The sequence below is a fragment of the Cariama cristata genome, unplaced genomic scaffold (genome assembly GCF_000690535.1).
Source record: "Cariama cristata isolate BGI_N322 unplaced genomic scaffold, ASM69053v1 scaffold22444, whole genome shotgun sequence".
NCBI classification, from domain to species: Eukaryota; Metazoa; Chordata; class Aves; order Cariamiformes; family Cariamidae; genus Cariama; species Cariama cristata.
The window spans coordinates 31,343-51,465 of NW_009612838.1; the positions used below are offsets into that span (position 1 = coordinate 31,343).

At 52.3% G+C, this 20,123-nt stretch overlaps 1 protein-coding gene across 1 annotated transcript in view; it reads right to left on the minus strand.

Moving 5' to 3' along the window:
- Positions 1 to 16,050: 16,050 nt before the first annotated feature.
- GUK1 (guanylate kinase 1) overlaps positions 16,051 to 20,123 on the minus strand; it is an 8,997-nt gene continuing 4,924 nt past the window's right edge. Inside the window, exons 4-7 of the mRNA XM_009698796.1 lie at positions 18,012 to 18,150; positions 17,084 to 17,168; positions 16,681 to 16,766; positions 16,051 to 16,222 (exon numbers count right to left, since the gene is read on the minus strand). Coding sequence (XP_009697098.1) covers positions 16,187 to 16,222; positions 16,681 to 16,766; positions 17,084 to 17,168; positions 18,012 to 18,150 — 346 coding nt within the window. The 3' untranslated portion in view covers positions 16,051 to 16,186. The remainder of the gene's footprint in view (positions 16,223 to 16,680; positions 16,767 to 17,083; positions 17,169 to 18,011; positions 18,151 to 20,123) is intronic.

Sequence of the window (20,123 nt, forward strand, 5' to 3'; positions counted from 1 at the left end):
CAGGAGCCAGGCATTTTGCACAGCTGCCGGGCAGCCCCAGCCCTAAATCAGCCCTTCTTCAATTAGTGCAGGACTTTCATCAGCGCTCTGTTGTTTTCAAGCTCCAGCGATAAGAGGTTTCAGTGAATATTTCAAACTGTACATGAACTACGACCTGCCAACATAAACACCGTAAAAAACACTCCCTGTAAATCACGCGTCAGAGTTCCCCCTTACTAGAACCCTTAAAATGTTTTGGAATGGCTAAAAAAGTGCCGTGGGCTGCCAGGAGGCTCTGCAGCCACGAGATCTGGGAGAGAGGGAGACATGCAGTGCAAAAGCTTGCGAGAAAACAGCCGCTTGGAGCAGAGCTTCCTCCTTATCCTCCCACCTCGGGATCTCTAGGCAAGCTCTACTCATGGAGAATTAAATAAACAAGCTCCACGCCCACTCGCGTCCTGGCCGGCGTGCAAAACCTCACATGTGTTTGCCGTTACACACAGTATTTCTTGCAGAAAGCTGCCTGCTTTTCCCTGCTGCTTTTCTGGCCTGGTAGCGTCCATCTCCTCCTATTTCCCAGGGCATCCCTCTCTGCTGTAACAGCTAGGAGTAAGGTTGTCTTGCAGACCGTCTTCAGAAGTGCCCCATGGACCCCCACAGTTCATGATGACCTTGAGGACTGATGCAGGAGATCAAAACCTCCTGCACTTGCCACCAGAGCTTTCACACAGAATCACACAGAATGGATTTGGTTGGAAGAGACCTCTGGGATCATCGAGTCCAACCTTTGCCCTAACACCACCATGTCAACCAGACCATGGCACTAAGTGCCACCTCCAGTCTTTTCTTAAACACCTCCAGGGATGGTGACTCCACCACCTCCCTGGGCAGCCCATTCCAATGCCTAACGACCCTTTCTGTGAAGAAATGCCTCCTCATTTCTAGCCTGAACTTCCCCTGGCGCAGTTTGAGACTTTCTCTGATCTCCGGGTGGAAACAGCCTCCGTCAAACCCTACAGCAACCCAGTGAGCTGAGAAGGGGGAGGTCTGGAGCAGCCCCCATGCAGGGACAAGCCCCAGCTCTGGTCTCTTTGCCATGGGTCCCACCCGCCAAAAGACCAGGGCTGCAGCATGGCCAGCATCAGCCCTGGGCCAGCTCCCAGCCTGGGGCCAAAGAAGGCGGTGGCACAGAGGTCCTCCTCCTCCTCTCCCGAAGTCACGACAGCACACAGTCTGTCTCACCACCACGGGGATGTCCTGGAGAGCTTTGCTCTCCTGCTGCAATCCTCACCTCTCCACTCACACGGGGATGCCGGGCAGGTCTCCATGCCCCGGCCGGGGCAGTGGGATGTCCCATGCTCCACCAAACCGGGGTTCCTCACCAAACACCACGTCCATCCTGTGCAAAACTCTGGGTCCATTCAACCAGGAGCTGAAGCTATGGCTGATCTCTTCTTGTCCTTCTCCCCCTGGCCCCGCAGCACGAAAAATGCTTTGTCCGGGCAGTTTGCAGCCTGAGAGTGACCACCTCCCACCAAGCCAAGCCAAGCCCACAACAAAGCCCCATTGAAAGGCAGCCTTTCTCCGGGTGCCCTTGGAGAAGTGGCTACATGAGCACCGAGCGGCTCCCCCCGCACCGCCGTATCGCTGCTCCGGCAGCTTGAGCATTGCAGCCTTCCCCACAGTCCCGGCAAAACTCATGGCTTTTGGCATCTTGGATGACCCTAAACACCTACATGTGGGCAACCGAAACCAGCCTGGGGTATCCTGTGGAGTCCGGGTGCTGGGCTCAGCACAGATCCTGGCCCTGGTGGTTTCCCCTTTCCTGGGGGACCCAACCACAACCCCAGGAGAAGCCACGCTATCAGATGAGGTTCTTTCTACAGGAGGGCTTGCTTTGCAATGCCCGTGGTGTCATCTTTTCTCACTCTCCTCCCCTCCTCTACTCCAGCATCACTTCTTTTTTATTAGCTTGATCTGTTTTGACTTGAAACTCTTCAGAGCCGGGGCTGGCTCACGTCTTCCCCAGAGCCACGAGGTTCTCCCATCCCACTGATCACAAGAGGAGAGCAAAAGGCCTGCTCTCCTTCTGCAGAAAGCCCCAGGGAACTTGGCAGTGCTTTGCACAGGCCACCGGGTCACCGAAACACTGCCAGAGCGAGGACAGCATCGTCTGCTCTTGCATCGTGTCACTAGATAGCGGCTTCTCCCCAGGGCTTGGAGCAGAGAGATGGGCAGGGGGGAGGCAGGGGGGAGCTGCCTTCCCTGGAAAGGAAACGAGGACATTCATTTCTTAGTGAACCTGGTTAACTATTTCTGTCTGGGAGCACAGAGGAAAGGGCTGGGCAGAGCAGCGAGCAATACTATTGTCTCTGGCAGGAAAAAAAAAAAAAGGGGGATGATAAAAATGTGCCTGGAGGAATTTGGCTCAGGCTCATATTTGAACCAGCATCAGGTTTCCAAAGGAAAGGTTTCCAGATGCATGGCAAGGCATTCTCCGGGGGTGAAACCGGTGGGGAACGTCATTTGGGGTTGTGGGTTGGATTAATTCTGTATTGATCCAGGGGGTCAGATGGAGAAGGGATTTAAACACAGGGCTAGGCAGGAGCTGGCAGTGATGCTTCAGCCCGGTGGCTTGGCCACAGTGGGGGACGAGCCGCATTTCTGGGCTGTTTTCCTGTGATTTTGTCCATTTACATCCCGCCAACAGCCCGCTGGTGGGTTCACACTTGCCATCTGCGGCTCGCTGCCTTGCTGGCCTCCACCTCGTGTCTGAAAGGCGCTTTGCACAAAGCAGACAATTGTAAAGCTCTTGCCCGAGCGTGTGTTTAAGTGGGTATTAAAAACAGTCAGAAATAATAAAGCAAAGCAGAAATGCAGCCTTGGGAGGGGCTGAGATCCCTCAGTCCTTGCTATGTTGAAGTGGGTCTTATCTCCATTGAAATGAGGCTGCTGTCTGTAAATTCACCCAGAAAATAGGGCATCATGCCCCCAACACCATCCTGACCCCCGTGGGTCAGCTGATGCTGCCCTTGTCACCCCCCGGTGCTGCTGGATCCCCTCCCGGCAGAGGTCAGCTGGTGGTGGCATCCCCCAGGGATGATGACTGACACCAAGGCTGTTGAGTGTCATTCATGATCAAGGTGAACGGGACCGAGTTTGGGTCCAGTCCCAGTTAGAGGGAGCAGTGCTGCTTTGTTGGGGGAACCTCAGGAGGCTGGAGAAATGGGCTGGTGGGACCCAGGTGAAGTTCAACAGAGGCAAAAGCAGAATAGTGGCCCTGGGGGGCGGAACAGGACACAGGAGAGTAGCTCTGCAGACAAGGGCTGGGGGTCTTGGTGGTCAAGTTGGATGTTAATCATCAGCGGAGGTGGCCACCGCTATGCTGTGCTGTCTTAACAAGAACATAGCCAGAGGGGTTAGCACTGCTATAATCCCCTCTCTTCTGCCCTTGTAAGGCCACAGCTGGGCACTGTGTCCTGTTTGGGGCTTCCCAGCACAAGAAAGGCACTGGAATGAGTCCTACAGAGGCTTCCAAAATGGTTGTGGGCTGGAGAATGAGATGTCCAAGGAGAGGCTGATCAGCCTGGAAAAGAGAGGGAAGATCTTACGGGTGTGTGCAGCTGCTGTGGGATGTTATAGAGAAGGAGGTCCAGATGCTTCTCAAAAGTGCACAATGAAAGGCCAAGTTGCAGCCGGAAAAATTTCAACTGGATATGAAATAAAACAAGTCTCCATGACAAACACTGGCATAGGGAGCTGGTGGAATCTCCACCCTTGGAGATAACTCGACTGAACAGGGTCCTGGGCAGCTTCATACAACATCAAAGGTGGCCCTGCTCCATGACCTCCTGAGGTACCTTCAGCCTCTGTTGTCCTGGGATCGCACAACTCACCCTCGAGATCCCCACGAGTCCCCTCCTTGCTCAACATCTCCCTCACCTCTGCACCCACCAGCGACCAGGAGAAGCTGGCGTCCTCCCCAGGACACTGCTCTGCCCTCAGGGTAAGCAAGAAGACAGAGCACAGAAGAGGGTGTGAAGGTCTCGGAGGAGCTCTTTGGAGACCCTGTGGGATGTAAATGGACCCCGTGTAAAGCCACCTCATGCCCTAGGGACAGCCCAGGGCACCTGGCAGGCAGTGCCAGGGTCCCCACCTTCTGGAGAGGCAGCTAGAGAGCCATGGGCCACCCCACAGCACCCAAAAATGCCTCTACAGAGGCAGGAAGATGAAATTGCTCTAGGAAGGTTAGAAACGAAGAAGTTAGGAGCGAAATAGCGATTTACCCCCCTATGCCTTAATTAATTTATAGGACAAGGCTCCTCATTTTCTATCCGTTTCCCCTGTCCCCTACCGCTACAGCCCTGGGTTGCACCGATGCCGTGCAGCAACCCCGCACAAACTCCTTTATTTTCTCTTTTCTTGGCAGCAAGGAGCAGAAACCACAGCAGTTTACATGGCCTGTCACCGAGATCTCCAGGCAATGGACCGGGTCAAAGGGAGCTGTGAACCTTGTGCTGGTTGGATGAACCTTGGGTGGAAGAACTCCAAACAAGCCATAAATTGCGAGAGAGGAGAGTCCTCTGCAGCGCTGGGACCTACAGAAGTAACGGTGCACGCCATATGCTGTGGTCCACCACCACAGTGCGTTACCGGGGAAGGAGGGGTTTCCTTATTACACACACAAAAAAAAAATATCTTCTGGTATTTCGGTCTTGGACAACACCCAAGGATTGTCTCAGAAATAGCTCTCATAGCTTGCAGGAGTACAAGGCGTAGATTCCCCACCAGTGACGTGCCCCTTTCTCCCATTCCCACCCTCCGGTGACTCACTGGAGCGGGGTTACATTGGATTTCCTTCCTCCAACTTTCTAAGGAGGCTTTGGACAGAGGACGGATTGCCCTCCTGTGGCATTTCAAGGTAATTTGGGTGAAAGGGGAAGGTGCCTGTGGCCTCCTGAGACCCAAGGGACTCTTTGTTTCCCTCTGGTTGGGGTATGGGGGTGTTCACTCACCCTCTTGCCAGGAGAGGACATGGCTCTCTCCCATTAAGCACAGCTTAAATCCATTTATTAAGCCAAGCTCTTGGATTTGGTATAGATGGAAAGGGCATTTTGGGATGGGAGGAGATGAAGACCCCAAGGTATGTGAGAGGAATGCCTCCCTACAATGCATGAGGCACAGCATGGACCAGGAGGGCTCAGGAGGTCCTTCCAGTCCCGCTCTCGGATGATCCCTTCGGACAAATGATGGTTGCAACCAAGTTTTCTACGGCTGTACCAGCAACCTGGAGTAGGAGGGATGTAGCTAAGGGTCACCCATCAACCACGAGAAGATCTTAGGCTTTTAATGAGGATGGAACCGATAAAGGCTATGGAAATGCAACAGCATCTCTACATGGGATTTGTCTAAGGACCTAGAGGTGTTGATGGGGGATACAAGTTGGAGAAGGAGATCCCACCCCAGAGGAGCGGATCCTGGATGTTTGGTAGCCACCAGGAGAGTTTTCTCTCAAGGAAGGCTGGTTGGCCAAGAAGATGAGGCCAGCAAGGAGCAGGTTCAGCTCCTGCTGGTGGTGATACTGCCGAGCCACTGCCCTCCCTGTGCCTCAGTTTCCCCAGCTGCGCAGGAGAGAAGACATCCTTTGTGAGGTGCTTTGAGTTGCGAGGATGAAAAGCGTGCTCACATCCTTGGATATTATTTTAAAAAACAATACAAAAGCACCTGACAGAGAACATAAACTTATCAATGGATCTTTTGTCCATGGGTTAGAGACACCAGCTGCAAAACCACATCTTCTGCTGGGGTGAGCTCCTACGGGCACTGGTCTCTGCCTGTGCCTGGTCTTTAGAGACCGGCTCATGACGCATGAGCAGGTACCACCGAAGCTGATGCTCCAAAAGCAAGCAGGCTGCAGACCCCAACATTTGCTGTGTGAGCAGAAGTCTCAGAAACATAACCCAAGGGACCAAGAGAAGGACTAGCAGGAAAACCAGACCCTGAAGCATCTTCCTCTCCCCATCTCCGGTGGTGTGAGATGGGGAGGAGGTTCAGGATGGGGACTGGCCAGAAGGTCCCAGAGCACACAAAGATTTCCATCAGGGAAAAGCTAAAACACCGATGGTTTAATCCCAAACTCCCTGGATTTGGATTGCTCTGCATGACGGGAGATGATTTACGCCGACAAAGTGTGCACAAACTGATGCCAAATAGGGATGTTAGATCTCTTACACTGGCAGAAAAGGCAATACACGAACGTTAGGTCGCAGCAAACGCGTTCCCCACCCAAGTGATGGGGAAAGGGCAGAAAATTAAGAGCAGGGGAGAGCGGGGTGGGAGCAGAGGTGGATCAAAGCAGAGGGAGGGGGTCTGCGAAGTGCCGGCAATCAGCCAAACTAAAACCATCCAGCAAAATATCAAAACAAAGTGGGAGGAGAGGAAAAAACTAAAATAAAACAAACCGCAAAGTAACATACGGAGAAGCGCTGGGCTCAGTCCTTTGCAAAAACATCCCATCCTTTCCCGCCGTGGTGTGCGGAGTCGCAGGCAGAGCCCCCCCGGCCGCTGCTTTTCATCCCCTCCCACCCCTTCGAACCGAGCTCCCTTCCCGCTGCACCAGCCTGGAGACGATGACGTGGAGACCTCCACCGGGAAAGCTTCCCGAGACCGGAGAGCTCCTCCGAGTCTGATGCCGCAAACCCATCGTTCCCTGGGATGTCAAGGATTTCTTTCCCTTCCTTTTATTTTTTTCATTTCCTTATAAGCACACAAAAAAAGTCCAGAAAAAAAAGCAGAATGCGGTGATGCTTTCAGGAGCCAAGAGCAATGTTTAGGGAAAAATCTAATAATTCAAATCGTCTAAGGGTTTAGGGCTAATAATAGAAAAAAAAAGAGAGCTCCTTGGAGCTGGAACGGGGAGGTGGAAAGCTGAGGTGCTGCCACAGGATAAGAAATGCTTCCTTCTTGGTGGGACTTTTCTGTTCAAACAGGGATGAAGCAGAAAGGAAAGTCAGCTGCAAACTCGACTTGTCCTTACAGCTACAGTAATACACGGCAGCATCATTAAAAACCTCTTCCCCTCCCTATTTTTATGACAAAGTGAACAGCCCAAAGTAGCGCCTGTTGCTCAGATTTTACTTTTTTAGTATTTTATATTGGCCAGGGGCTCCCTGCCAGCCCCATCCCAGCCCCTCTTCATCCCTCTGCTCCCTTCCCAGCCCCGTTTTGCAGGGCAAGGGGGGAATGGCTGGAAGCATCGCCCTGCTCTGCGGAGAACAGCTGGAAGGGAAAGCAGCTGGAAGGGGACAGAGGGGACATTTTCCTCCTCCCCCAGCCCCTCCGGCTCTCTGCCAGAGGGTTTTACCCCCCATGCAGGTCTCCAGTCAAAGAGAGGGGGGTGATGCTACCCCGCACTCAAACACAACAAGCAGGGATTAAATAATTGCCTCCGTCTGGAGGTTACAACCTTTGGCACGTTGTTATCTGTTCCTTTGCATTGCCAGCTCGCATGATTTTATGGCTGATTTCACAATAATTGATGTTTTCCTTAAAGGCCCCATGCTGTGAGGTGAGATTGGGCTTCCAGGAGTCCAAATCAGCAAGGTTTTGCTCGCTGCAATTATAGAAACCTCCTCAAAACTTAGCAAATCTGGTATGAAGATGGCTCTAAACTTTTTAAATCTGGTGGTTCTTCAGTCTCCTAATCCTACAGGGACCCAGCGCATGTCCCTCGACGTTTCTTAAGTAGCACCCGGCATGTGAAACTACTCAAAATAACTTGTTTCTCCTGCTTTTAAGGAGAAAGGATGTCTTTGCTCCCCGGCACAGCTGCGATGGGGCAGCCAAGTTTTCATCCTCTTATTTAATTTTTCAAGTGTGTTTCTTCTCTCCAGCTGCTTCAGAGGAGGAACAAGCTGGGAAACAGCCTGGCTGATTGTGCCGGGGGGGTGTGCGTTCCCAGAAGGGGTTTTCAAGAGGAAATTAGCTCGTAGGATGCTCCAGGGATGGAGAAGGAGGGAGAAGGGAGGCATCGCCGCAGAGCTTGCTCCTGCAGCTGGTGCTGCCCTTGACACGGTCACAAGCCAAAACTTCAGCCCAAATCAGAGGTTTTCAAGCAGATTTTTGGGCAAGGAAAACCGCCTCACCAGAAACTGTTTAGGGAAATCCTTTTGTAGGTGCCTAACTTGAAAACAACCTTAGATACACTTCTAAAAAAATCTCAGCCTCGCTTTGTTTTGGACCCGGAGAGAAGTTTCATTCAGCCCTCTTTACAACAGTTTCAAGCAAAACCCTGGATCCAAATTTGAAGGGATTGCCCAGCCCCCAAGTGGAGTTGGATTTCTGTAGCTTAAGCACGTATTTAATACAAAACATTTTATAGGCATAAAAAGAAGTAAGACAATTTGCATGGCTCTCGATGTTGACTTTATATATATGTGATATATAAAAAATATACTATACAATATACACAATATAATATATACAAAATATATTACAAGGATCAATGAAAGAGTGACACGGTCCCCCCAGGATGAGGAACAGTGCATCCTTTTGCCCCCAAATCCGGATTTTCTCCCAATCAGTGATACCCCCAGGGTCGTAACTCCATTATGAGGCAATTAGACAAGCCGTACCTTTCACAGCCAGGAAAAAAAAGGCGCGTCTGAGCTGCAGGTCTTCACCGCATCACCGGAGACCTTCGCGGGGAGGGGGGGAAAGCCCTTGCAGCACAACCGGCCACAGCCCTGCAACAAAGCCAAGGAGGAGGCGATTATTCCCGGGCATCTCTCTGCCAGGCACAATACGGCAGCGTTTCAGCGCCCATGCTCAATGCCATCATTGTCCCCTCCGGAGCTGCAGTTCCTGTGTACGGTGGCACAGGGTGAAGCTTCTGCTCCTCTGCAAGCTCCCTAAAGGCTTCATCCTACCACCAGAGAGGACCAGGAGACTTTGTTTGCAGGACGTTTGCTGCAGCCAAGACGATGGGAAGGCATGAAGGAAGATCCTGCCTGTCTTTAGAAACACCAGGAGCTGCTGCAAGAAGACCAGCAAAATTTATTGCCTATGACCACAGTGGATGGGACAAGGGGTATCAGGTTGGATTTCAGCAATAAAACCAGCAAAGAGCCCAGAGATGCGACCATGGTGGTGCTGTCTGCTTTATTTTTGCTCCTACCTGCCAGCCCTGGTGTCTATGGGTTAGGAGCAGGTCCTAAAGCCAACGGGGTGAAGCTGCAGTGTGATGGCCCCAAGGAGCAGCAGCATCCATGTTTTGGAGGAAAGATAGGGTGAAAAAAAATGTGGTGCATTAAAAAAAATATAAATATATCTAAAGGCAAATTCAATGTGGAAAAGCTGCTGTGATGGAGCTGGGCTGCTCCCCTGGGATGCTGGCAGAGGCAGGGTGTGCAGGCAGCACTTGGGAGCCCGGGACCAGGAGGATGGAGCAGAAGGGATGTTCAGCCCAGGTTTGAAGCCACAACGATGACCATAGGCATTATAGTTTGCTGGCCTCCGCAGGCCAAGCTACTGTCATAATTAGCAATCAGGTACCCAATCAATGAAACATGTGAGATCATCCTCTTTGCTCAGGGGAACAGCAGCTCTCACCCCGTGGATGCTGGCCGTGGCAGCCCAGGGAGGGCGATTACCCCACCGGCACCGGCAGTGACACCAGTCTTCCCTCTCCACCTCCATCTGGGTGTTGTTTTCCCTCTCTGGTCCATGCTGCCGTGTCCGGGAAGCATCCGTGGGACCACCACCACATTCAAAAGCAAGGGATGCAGTTTAAGTATCCTGCACTTCCAACCAGGAAAAACTATAAGCCTCCCTTTTTTTTCCTCATTCAATACCCAGTATATCCAGGTCAGCACATTGCTGGTTGTAACAGGGGGGATTGGAGCATTGCACTTGGCTTTTTGGAGAGTTTTCCCAGCAGGGCTCAGTCCCCATCACCTCTGTTCTAGCTTTGCATCAGGGAGCCAGGGACATCCCTGCGTATGGGTGCCCACCACGTAGGCGCTTTGCTTTCCATCAGCAAGACTTGCTTGGTAGCAAACAGGAGCAGTAACCCCCAGTTCTTCAAGGGAATATCTCCAAATTAATGTTGGACTGAGGATTTGGCCACTGTGGGGTCACGGCCACCTCATCCTTTCCTGCACCCACTGGACCCGGCTCTCAGGGGTCTTCTCCCCATGTGGGTTCCACAAAATAATCCCCTCTATGGGGCAATGAAATAAAATATATATATATATTCGCCAAGCTCAACCTGGGTACCGGCATTTCGCCTTTTCTGCCTCCCTTCTTTTTATTGCCTCCTTGCATCTGGGGAAAGGAAAATCCGGGAAAATATCCTGTTCCTCCCTCGTTTTGTCCCTGGGGAGAGAGAAATCAGGCGTCAGGAGGGGGATGCATCCCTGATTTCACAAGCGTCCGGTTGTACCAGTTGTTGTACCAGTTGCCTCCGCACGCAATCTGAATTGCAGATGGCTTCTGGCTATTTACGGGGCTGGAGCCACGTCCTGGACAAGCAGAGTCACAGCTGCTATTCTCAGAAAAAGCTGAGCCTGTACTGGATTCCCTATTTTTTGCCCATTTTTGGAGCCTGGGACCAGAGCTGACCTCAAGAAGTGGGAAGTGCAGTGTTGATGCCGGTGCTTTGCGCCGGCTGTCGCTCCCCACAGTGCGTGCCACCCCATCCGGAGCCGGCTGGGTTTATGGATCGGCATCCCGCGCTCTCCAGGGATGACACAGTTGCACATCCAGTCGATGAGGCTGACCCAAATACAGCGCCGAGCAAGGCAGGCACATCCCGGCTCTTAGTCTGGCTGCCAGGGCACCTCTTATCCTCGCGGAGCCGAACGGAGCTGGAGATGGCGCGACTCCTACAAGCACCTTGGAATATCAAGCAGCGACAGGATGCTCCCCAATATCCGAGAAAGCTCCATCTTCCCCCACAACTTGTTTTCCAGCAGCAGAGCAGTCAGGGAAAACAAACCCCAGAGGAGCGATGTCTTGGCTGAGGGGTGCCGGCACGGGTTGGGTCAGGTCCCACCAGGGGTTATTAGCTGTTGTGGTTTTATGGGACCTACCTGTTATTGGTGCTGGTGGTGCTGATGGGGGTCTCAGCGTGAAGCAGGAGCAGCTGAAACTTGGTGGTCACCTCGCTGTCCTGTGGGAGAGCACAAAAAGGGCGTCAGCATCCCTGGCCAGGGACCACATCACCCGGCATAAGACCAATCTCGGCTACATCCCCTTAAAAAGAAAATAAAATAAAAAAGCGTGGCTGGATTTCTCAGCCAGAAAAAGCCATCCCCAGCTTCCCAAGCCCACCTCCCTCCTGCTTCCACAGGCACGGTCCTCATCTGCTCCAGCGCAAAGTCAGGATTTTGCACCGAAGTGGGTTGGGGAGCGCCGGCAGGTCTCACCCAGGGGCTCCACTGCAGAAGGGTGACCCCAGGGTGAGGGATGACACCCCAAACCCCCTGCACTAAGGCTCTCGGCTCCTCTTTGAAGCCATGCAGACTGCTGGAGGATTTCCTAGAAGAGGTTTGCTGCACACCGATGGAAATGCAGGCACTGGATACAGCAGAAAAAAAATAGGTTTTGCCGGAGAGCTGGTACCTGGTGGCATCAGAGCCCTCAGCCGTGCCAGGGCCAGCCAGCACTAACCCCACTGATGTGCTGAATGACCTCTCCAGAAGGTCCTAAATGCGTGCGTGGAGCCCAGGCTGGCTTGCAATAAGGTTTTTCTCCCCTATAACTACTTCTGACAGCACTCAGGTCGCTGTAGCCAAAGCCCTACCCATCACACATCACGCTCGTGCACCAACACGAGCACGTCCCATCACACTTTTGTACCCAGGATGCTAAATCCCAACACTTGCCATGGGAAGCACATGCGCAGAGCAAGCCGGGCACTGATGGGCAAGCAAGAAAACCATGATTATTCCTACTCTTTTTACCCCGTTGCTTATTTTATACGCCGGCCACCCAATTATTTCCCAGGGCGGCTCTGCCCCGTGGTGCCTTTTTGCAACAGCATGGAAGCAAGCTTGAAAATCAGGGCTGCCTCCAAAAGCATTGAGATGCCAAGAAAAGCCACGGCGAGGACAAATCTCTGGACCGTGGGATCATGAGGAGGGGTGTGATGCTGGAAGGAGCCACAGGCTTTGAGCTAATTTTGGCAACTTGAAGCTATCCTGGAGTGTGGTTCCAGCTTTCCTTGGCTTTCCCTGGGATGATCTGGGCACTGGCTTCGGGGACTGCCTGCCCTCATGCATCCCTGCATGATGTCCTTCCCAGGCAGTATCTCGGTGCCGTTGGGTAAAAGCAGAGGTCACCTCTGCGTCTAAAGCCACCAACCCCACGTTCGCCCCTTGAAGGAGTATTTCTATTGCCAAAGACCTTGGATGGGCAGGAAGGTGGGAAAAGTGATCAGCTCCTGCCCCAAAAGCAGCGTGTCAGCCCGGATTCAGCAAAAAATACAAGAGCAAGACCGCAAAGCAATTGTTTTGAAGCAAAAGTGCTACGGGGATTTATTATTTTTTTTGGCATCGGCTTCAAAATACCCTCAACCCCAGTCGGGGAGAGTCTCCAGGACAGGTTTTATCCCAGCTTTTTCCTGGCATGGCTCCTCATACCATCCCACGCACCCTTCTCGCGTGGATGAGCCTTCCTCCCCCAGCATCCTCCTCCTGCAGGGATGTAGGATGAGGAGGGTCCAGCCACTCTTCCCACAGCATCTCGCAGAGCTGATAAAAGCTGAAATCTGTCCAATTTTACCCCAGTCTGATGGAACAGTAAAAATTTATCTATATACACATATATGTATATACATATATATATAAATCCCTTTTTCTGACATTTCTGCAAGCAACCCAGGACCAAGCCCATTCTTTCAATCGGGTGTACCCCGACATGGAGCGACTGACATCTCAGCCGGAGTCACAGCGATGCTTGGGGGGGGGGAGGGCAGAATTCATCCCAGTGGTCCCGTGGAGCCAGGCGATGAGGTTTTAAATGGCTGTTGGGACAGCTAAATAAAACCACATTTGACAGGCTGAGCTTCCTCTTGTCCTTCATCCCAAAATGCTCCAAACTTGTTGGTTGGTACGTTCAACACCTTCCTGCCTGGAAGATCTTCTTGGGTGGAAATAGGGTCCCCCAGGACCAGCACCTTTAATCACAGAAAAGCCCTGGGCAGGGAGAGTCCTGTACCCTCACTTTGCCACAGTCTGATCCCTCGAGCCCGTCCCCAGCCCCACATCGAGCACCGGGAGCTGCTGTTTGCGGACGGGTAGGACCCTGAATTCGGCTGCTGCCGCAACTGGGGTGCGCCGCCCCTTGCCTGCCCCAGGGATGCGGGGATGGCTGCAGCCCCAAGAAGAAAGCACCGAAAATACGGATCTGGAAAGATATTTCTGTCTGCAAATGCAATTAATAAAATAGACATCCCATTTTTAAGGATGCAGGAATTAAACTAATTTCAACAGGTGCCTTCGCCCACCCAGTTATAAGATTCGATGTGCAGCATGGCCTCTCCAAAACACCAAACACAGAGAAAGGCATGGCTGACAGCACCCGAAAACGACTCACAAGAGATGCTCAACAACCGTTATCAACCGCTTGGCGACCATCCCGGCTCCAGCAACCCGCTCCCAGTCCCTCCGCTCCCCATCGCCGTCCCGACAGCCAACCCATCACTTCACATTAGCGCCGGGCATCCAGGCAGTCGCCGCTTCGCTCCATCAGACACAACAGCAGCCGCTAAAAGCAGGTCACCCCATGTAGGGCGGGTTATTTAGGACTTCTCTCTCTGTTACCACCAGGGAAGGGGGACACAAATAATCTAAATGACTTTTTTCTTCCCAATTTTCCAAGGGCTGGCAGTGCTGCCAGATGGCTGAAGCATCGTCCCTTCCCGTTCTCGGGTACCACTCACCTCTCCTGGAGGTTGGGCTCAGGGCTGGCAGCCGTGCAGCTCTCGGGGTGTTGGCGGGAGGGCTGAGCAGGCAGCGGTTGGGCATTTCCATCTGGTGACAGCACCGCAGGTCCCACTCGGTGGCTGGAGACCAGCGGACTGAGACCAACGCCGTGTCCTGCACCTCTGCGTTTCACTGCTCCGCAAAGCGCGGGCCCGTCTGCGTTTTCCTGCTGTCATTTCTGCCATCTAGAGGGGACGTGTCCCCATTGCAAATTGCAGCCCTCAAAAACATAACGAAACCCCACGATTTGGGAAAAAATAAAAAAAAAATAAAAGTCACAGTCTGTCACTCGCCACCGCAGGAAGAGCCTGGCCCGCAGCAATTCACACCATGAGGATGGGGAAAGCCAGATGCTGTGAAGCAGGTACAGCCCCAGAAAAATTTTGAGGAGCATTTTCCCACTCATTTAACCAAAGCTAGAACCTCACAACATGACAGCAGAATGGCGTATTTCACTCTAATCCTGGAAAAATATATTTAAAACAGCCCAAGGGAGGTCAGTGATCAAAATAATCATCAAATCACCTTTCTGAAAGCAAGCAAGGTACTGAAAAGGGTTGCCCGAGGTCTGGTTCTGCTTGCAGCTGTCCGTAACGTGGAGGATGGAGCTTAGTGAATTAGGAGGTGACCTAGACCAAGAAGTACTGTAAGAGTGCTGGAGCAGAGCAGCTGGGTAAACTGGAGAAATGGGGTATGAAGAGGACGAAACCCAGTAAGGTACACACCTGCTCTGGTAAGATGTCGTTTTGGTGAGGAAAATATCAGAGCCTGGCATTGCTTGGTCCAGTCATTCGTGGTGTGCACGATGCCAGCGTGATTTGGGTTTGGTTTTTGGGGGAGACGGCTGGAAGCTGTGGGATGGTAGCTCTGACAGACTCGTCATTTCTTGAGGATCAAATGCAAACCGCCTGCGTCCTCCGGGACAACAGGCTCTGGGATAAGCAACGCCTGCGAGGGGCTGTGCCGCACACCCGTTTGCAGTTACTGTTCCTTCCCTGCAGCCCAAAACCAGGTTAACCACGGGGAGGTACTGGATGCAACATCGCTTGTCTCTCCCACCCCTACCTCTGGTGAAGGCTGAGGTGCTTTGAAAATAGGGGCTCAGTGAGGAATAAACTCCTCCAAGGAGGCTCAGGAATCAACCTGCTGGAGGGACCAAACGGCTCAGAAGTTACAGGAAAGCGTCACGTTAAAGCTGAAGAAAGCTGGGGAAGGGAAGTGCAAAGCATCTTCCCAGTCCCTCGTCTGGTAAAGCTCTCTCCGTCTCAGGCCAGAGACCAGTACGAGGGACAATGGCTAGATCAAACGGATCCCTCCTAGGAAAAGGGATTTATTGCTGCCCTCAAGCACATCAACCAAAAAGGCTGCACAGCTTGGGAAGGAAATCTTCTCTCCCCCAACTTGTAGGTCTAAGAGAATCTAAAAATCTACCGTACCTAAACTCAAGTGGAACAAAAAGGACACGTGAATTACAAGATTGATGGCAGAGGAGGAGAAGCTCACAGTACTTTTCCCACAGAACAAAAAGGCAGCGGATAGATCATGTCCTGCAACCATTCCCTTCTCCTCTCGGCTTGTTAAACAACCCATCTGTTCACAAGGACTGTGGTTAGAACAGCCGAGCCGTGCCGACGTGCCGCTCTGCCGCAGCGACACAACACAGCACCGCAGCGGCTCAGGGCAGCAGGCAGAGACGATCAGAAATAGCTGGAGAAGCTGTAGCCAGATCTGCAAAAGGAAGCAGGACCCAGAGGATGCCAACACTCGTGACATCAGGTGCCAGTAGAGGTGGAAGACTCTCCATCTGCAGGTGGAAGTGGGGTCACATCAAGCTAAATCCACTCCACTTTATTGAGTGGGATTAGCTGGCACAACATGTACCTCCACAAATATCGCAGTGGGATCCTAAGCCACGTGCCAGGGCCGCAGGTGCCCAGACAGCTCCTCTACAGCCTCGCAGAACAGCTCTGCCCTTTGGCAGCAGATGCCGTGCAATCGCTTCCAAAGCGCCTGCCTGAGGTACAAGCCTGGGAGAGCACACGCCGAGCGCGTGGTGAACAGAAACGCAAGCGCGACCGGGTTTTGTTTTCTTTCCTTTTAATAGAAACATCCTAGAGTAACTTGGGAGGAGGATCAGCCTAAAGGGAATGTCTCTCGGAATAAAATGGTGCGACGTGCTTCGAGAATGATGTGCAAAGTTAAAATGTCCAAGCAGGCTCAGCTCAGGACTTCCTGGATTCTTGGGTCTTCTTGATTTCCTGCAAGGAGATCAGGAAAACAACTGAGCATCTGCCATGCTTTGGGGACAACTCATAGTTTCACAGCTCTGGAGACGAGGAGTGCTCATCTCCTCAGACCAGCTCCACAGCATCACAGGACCAAGCCCAGAGTTTACGCACGAGCCTTTAGGGACAAAGCAAGGTTTGACTTAAAGGGTCTTCAAAAATAGCACACCCCTTCCATACTGTCCAGGGATGTATGTTTATTTTGCCCCTAAGAGAGTACCGTGCTGGATCTGTTTCCCACTCTTAGGCCACTGATCCATCATCACCTGTACGCAATCTCTTGCTCAACTATGTCACTCAGCAGCTCAAACCAGATCAAGTGTGGGCATGAGGTCACATTTCTATGGCTGCCTATAGACAGACCCTCACCTGCTCAGCCTAGAGGTGATGCCTGCCCGGGGAGCGAGCCAGAAAAGCCCCGAACAACTCACCTCCAGGAGTATCTCCTTCAATTCGGAATAGGCTTTTTCTAAATCATCGTTAATAATGACCAAGTCGAACAGGCCAGGCTCTTTACCTGAGGAAGCAGACGAGGACAGAGGAGTTAGAGAACATGTTTCTTCCCTGTGTCATTTCTCATGCACGACTCGAGTTCCTGTGGCATTTTAATATTGTTATTTCAGCCACTGCTAATGCGTTTCTCTGCCAACCGCCCACAATGAACTGCGGTGGAAAACGATGCAGTACGGTGCTTAGATCAAACTCAGCTAACGTCCAAGCCCTGCCAGCACCTCTAGGAGAACACAAGCCAAAATGTTCATGCAAAAAGCAGTTCCTAAATCGCCAGCATGTCCCCTCTGCCTGCGCACATCACTTGAAGGCCCCTGGACTTACTAAGTTCCAAATCTACGCGGGCTGCAGTCAAACGCTTCAGTAAACTTTCTTCTGTCTCAGTCTTCCGGTCACGTAGTCTTTTTTCCTAAACCCAGCGACAGACATATTAAAGAAATGCACGTTCCAAATGCTGCACACAGAAACCACCACCCACCCCACAAGCCGGTGCTGTCTGCCATTTGCTCTTTTTCCCTCCCCCTGTTTTTTTGGAGTGGTGTTTTTTTTTTTTTTTGCAGGTACTGCTGGGAGATGAAAGCTCTCTGCTGGGCTCTGGCATCTGGTGCTGTTGGCTTCCTCCTCCACAAACTCAACGAGAAACACAGACTGCCTGATCTACTGACAGCAAGAGAGGAGAGCCAAGAGTTGTGGCCTTCACTGCCACGTACTCCTTGCATGGCTTCAGCAAGTCGCATGTATCTGTCCGTATCCTTCTCCAAACCATGACAGTCGTTTCACTTCTGCGAGAGGCATGCTGCAATTATTATTATATAGGGCCCCATAAGACCAGAGAGGTATAGGATTTCCAGTGCCGCAGAGAACCAGCCTCCCTCGGTTTACCTTTCATGGCTGGAGACAAGTTTCTGCAGAAAAATCTCCTTCTCTCCCCAGCACGAAGCACAACTAATGCATTTAAAGGCTGGCCACGCTGCAGTGGAGCCTATAACCTAATGCATGCAAACATGCCAAGGTGTGGAAACTGTACAGGAGGGACTCAAAAAACAGGGCACAGGAAGATTTATCCCTAGGAGCCATAGGCTGGGGAGCTAGGGTGGATAGAGGTAACAGTGTGCTCAGAAATGTCCTCCTCACCTATTCTACGGCCCTTAAAAACATACAGATGAATCAATGAGGCGGGAACCCCCATTGCTTCAGAGCAAGACGTTGATTACCTCTAACTGCTTAACGGCAAAGGAAGGCGGTCGCTCACCAAGATGTCTATGGACGGAGGCTGCACGGAGATGTAGATGGGGTTCAGGTCTGTCTTCTTGATGTTCTTCACACCCTGGATGTCGATGTCAAGGACGCAGATCTGGTTCTGGGCCTGAACAGCCTGCACTGCGCCTTTACTGGGGACAGAGCAAAGAGGGAAGGGGTCAGAGCATCCAGCCATAGCACTGTGGGTTTGGGGCGTCCCCCTCCCGCAGCAGGTCTTCACCTCACAGAGCTCCCGTGCCCAAATTGTGGCAGGAGAGAAGAAAGAGCCTGCCCTGCTTTTGCTAAACAGCTTCTCTTTCCTCAAGTGTCCTCTGGGTCCCTGGGGTGGAGCAGGGACCTGCTGTCTCCTGCTAGAGTGGCTGGAAAAAACACAATGGAAGGTGTGGAAATGGATAATGCGCGACTACCCCGTGAGCAATGTGGCTCCGGTACAGTCCGTAAAGCTCCTGCCTTCAACACACACAGGAGCAACCTTCACCAAAGAACACCACCACCGAGAACCTTCCTTCTCCAGAGATCCACTGATGTGTGTACCCACGCGCTCTCCTGAAAGATGCCTGATGGAGATGGATGCTGCTGCCTGGGTCGCAAGATGCACAATTAAGGAAATATTTCAGAAGTGGCGGTTCTTGTACGTCATTAAAGATGGTATCTCTTCCCCAAGATGGGGGAATTGCGTCAAGCTTGTTCCTGAACACCTACAATTCTCCCTTGAAAATCAGCAACACCAACCCTCTCCTGGTGCACTGGAGCTACCTGGACTAGTTACTGGGTAGCAGCCCTCTTGGAGGACTTTTCAAGTCAGTATTTGCATAGTGCTGGGCACAGATTCTCCTTCAAGCCAGGGCTCTGTGGCATGGACAGTGCGGAGAGAAGCTCTGCCAGGAGCTCAGAGCTGGCACTGCAGGTTTTGAGGTCGTGAAGTCAGGCGGTCATGCAATGAAAGCAAAGATTAAGAGAAAACGCTGCCCTACAGCCAGCCTCCAACTTGCTGGATTCTCTGCCCATACCCAGGGCACCTCTTTGGACCTCACCTTGTCACCCTGCAGCACCAAGGTTTGCTCCCCGATGCCTTCTGCAAAGATGTGCTGAAAACAGCCTCCCTTCAACAAATGCTCTTGCGTTGTCCCAGGAAAGCGGAGTCACAGCTCCAGCAAAACAGGATTCGGGACCCCCAGCCCTCCTCCCACAGCCCTCACCAGCCCTGCTGCTGGCTGTGCCAGCTGGAGAAGACAGGGTCTTCACCAACACGGAGGGAAAGCACCCATGGGTGTCACGCAGCAGCTGCTTGTGGCCACGGCGCTGCTGTTGGCAGGGTGTGAGCAGAGGAAGATGTGACAGCACAGACGAAGAGTCCTGAGCCCCTGGGTACGACAGCTACATGACAGCTCACTGCAAACACAGCTGGCGAGGGCACAGGCAGCGCAAGCAGAAGATGCCTCTCGGAAGAAGAGAGACCAAAGCCGAGATGGGGAAAGCTGTAACGACTTCTGGGAGCCTGCAAGCCCAGAAAAGCCCCAGTGAACAGAGATGAGCAACAGAACAGCTGGTCTGGTGAAGGCAGCAGAGTCTACTGCTTGCAGAGATGCTGCCGTGATGGGGTCACGCAGGAGGATGGAGGTGGCTGGTGACTTCTCTCCAGACCTGGGAGTCCCACAACACAGGTCACAAACACCAACAGGACGGAGAAAGGTGAAGCGAAGCTGTGAGACCAGCACTGTGCCCTATACAAATAGAGAGATTTGCGGTCTTGCCTGGGTGGACAGCAGCAACAGCCCAGATCCGAGCACCATCCACCACAAATCCACAAAAACTCCCCAAAATGCCTTGTGAAAGCCTTAGGCTTCGTTTGGTGTCACCAGCTATCAACTAGCTCCCGCTACAACCGAACTACAAAGAGCCAGCAGCTCTCGGAGCCCTGGGAAAGAGACCCCATGCCTGCACTCTGATTTCAGCCTCTAATTTAAGGCTGCTTCAAAGAAATTCTGGTTTCTGTGGGCAGGACTCAGCGCTATCCCACAGACAGGACCCTTTCAGGGCTCTTAAATTAAGCAATTAACTTTTAGTTATTCATTTTTATTAGCTGATGAGATTTAGGGAGCAG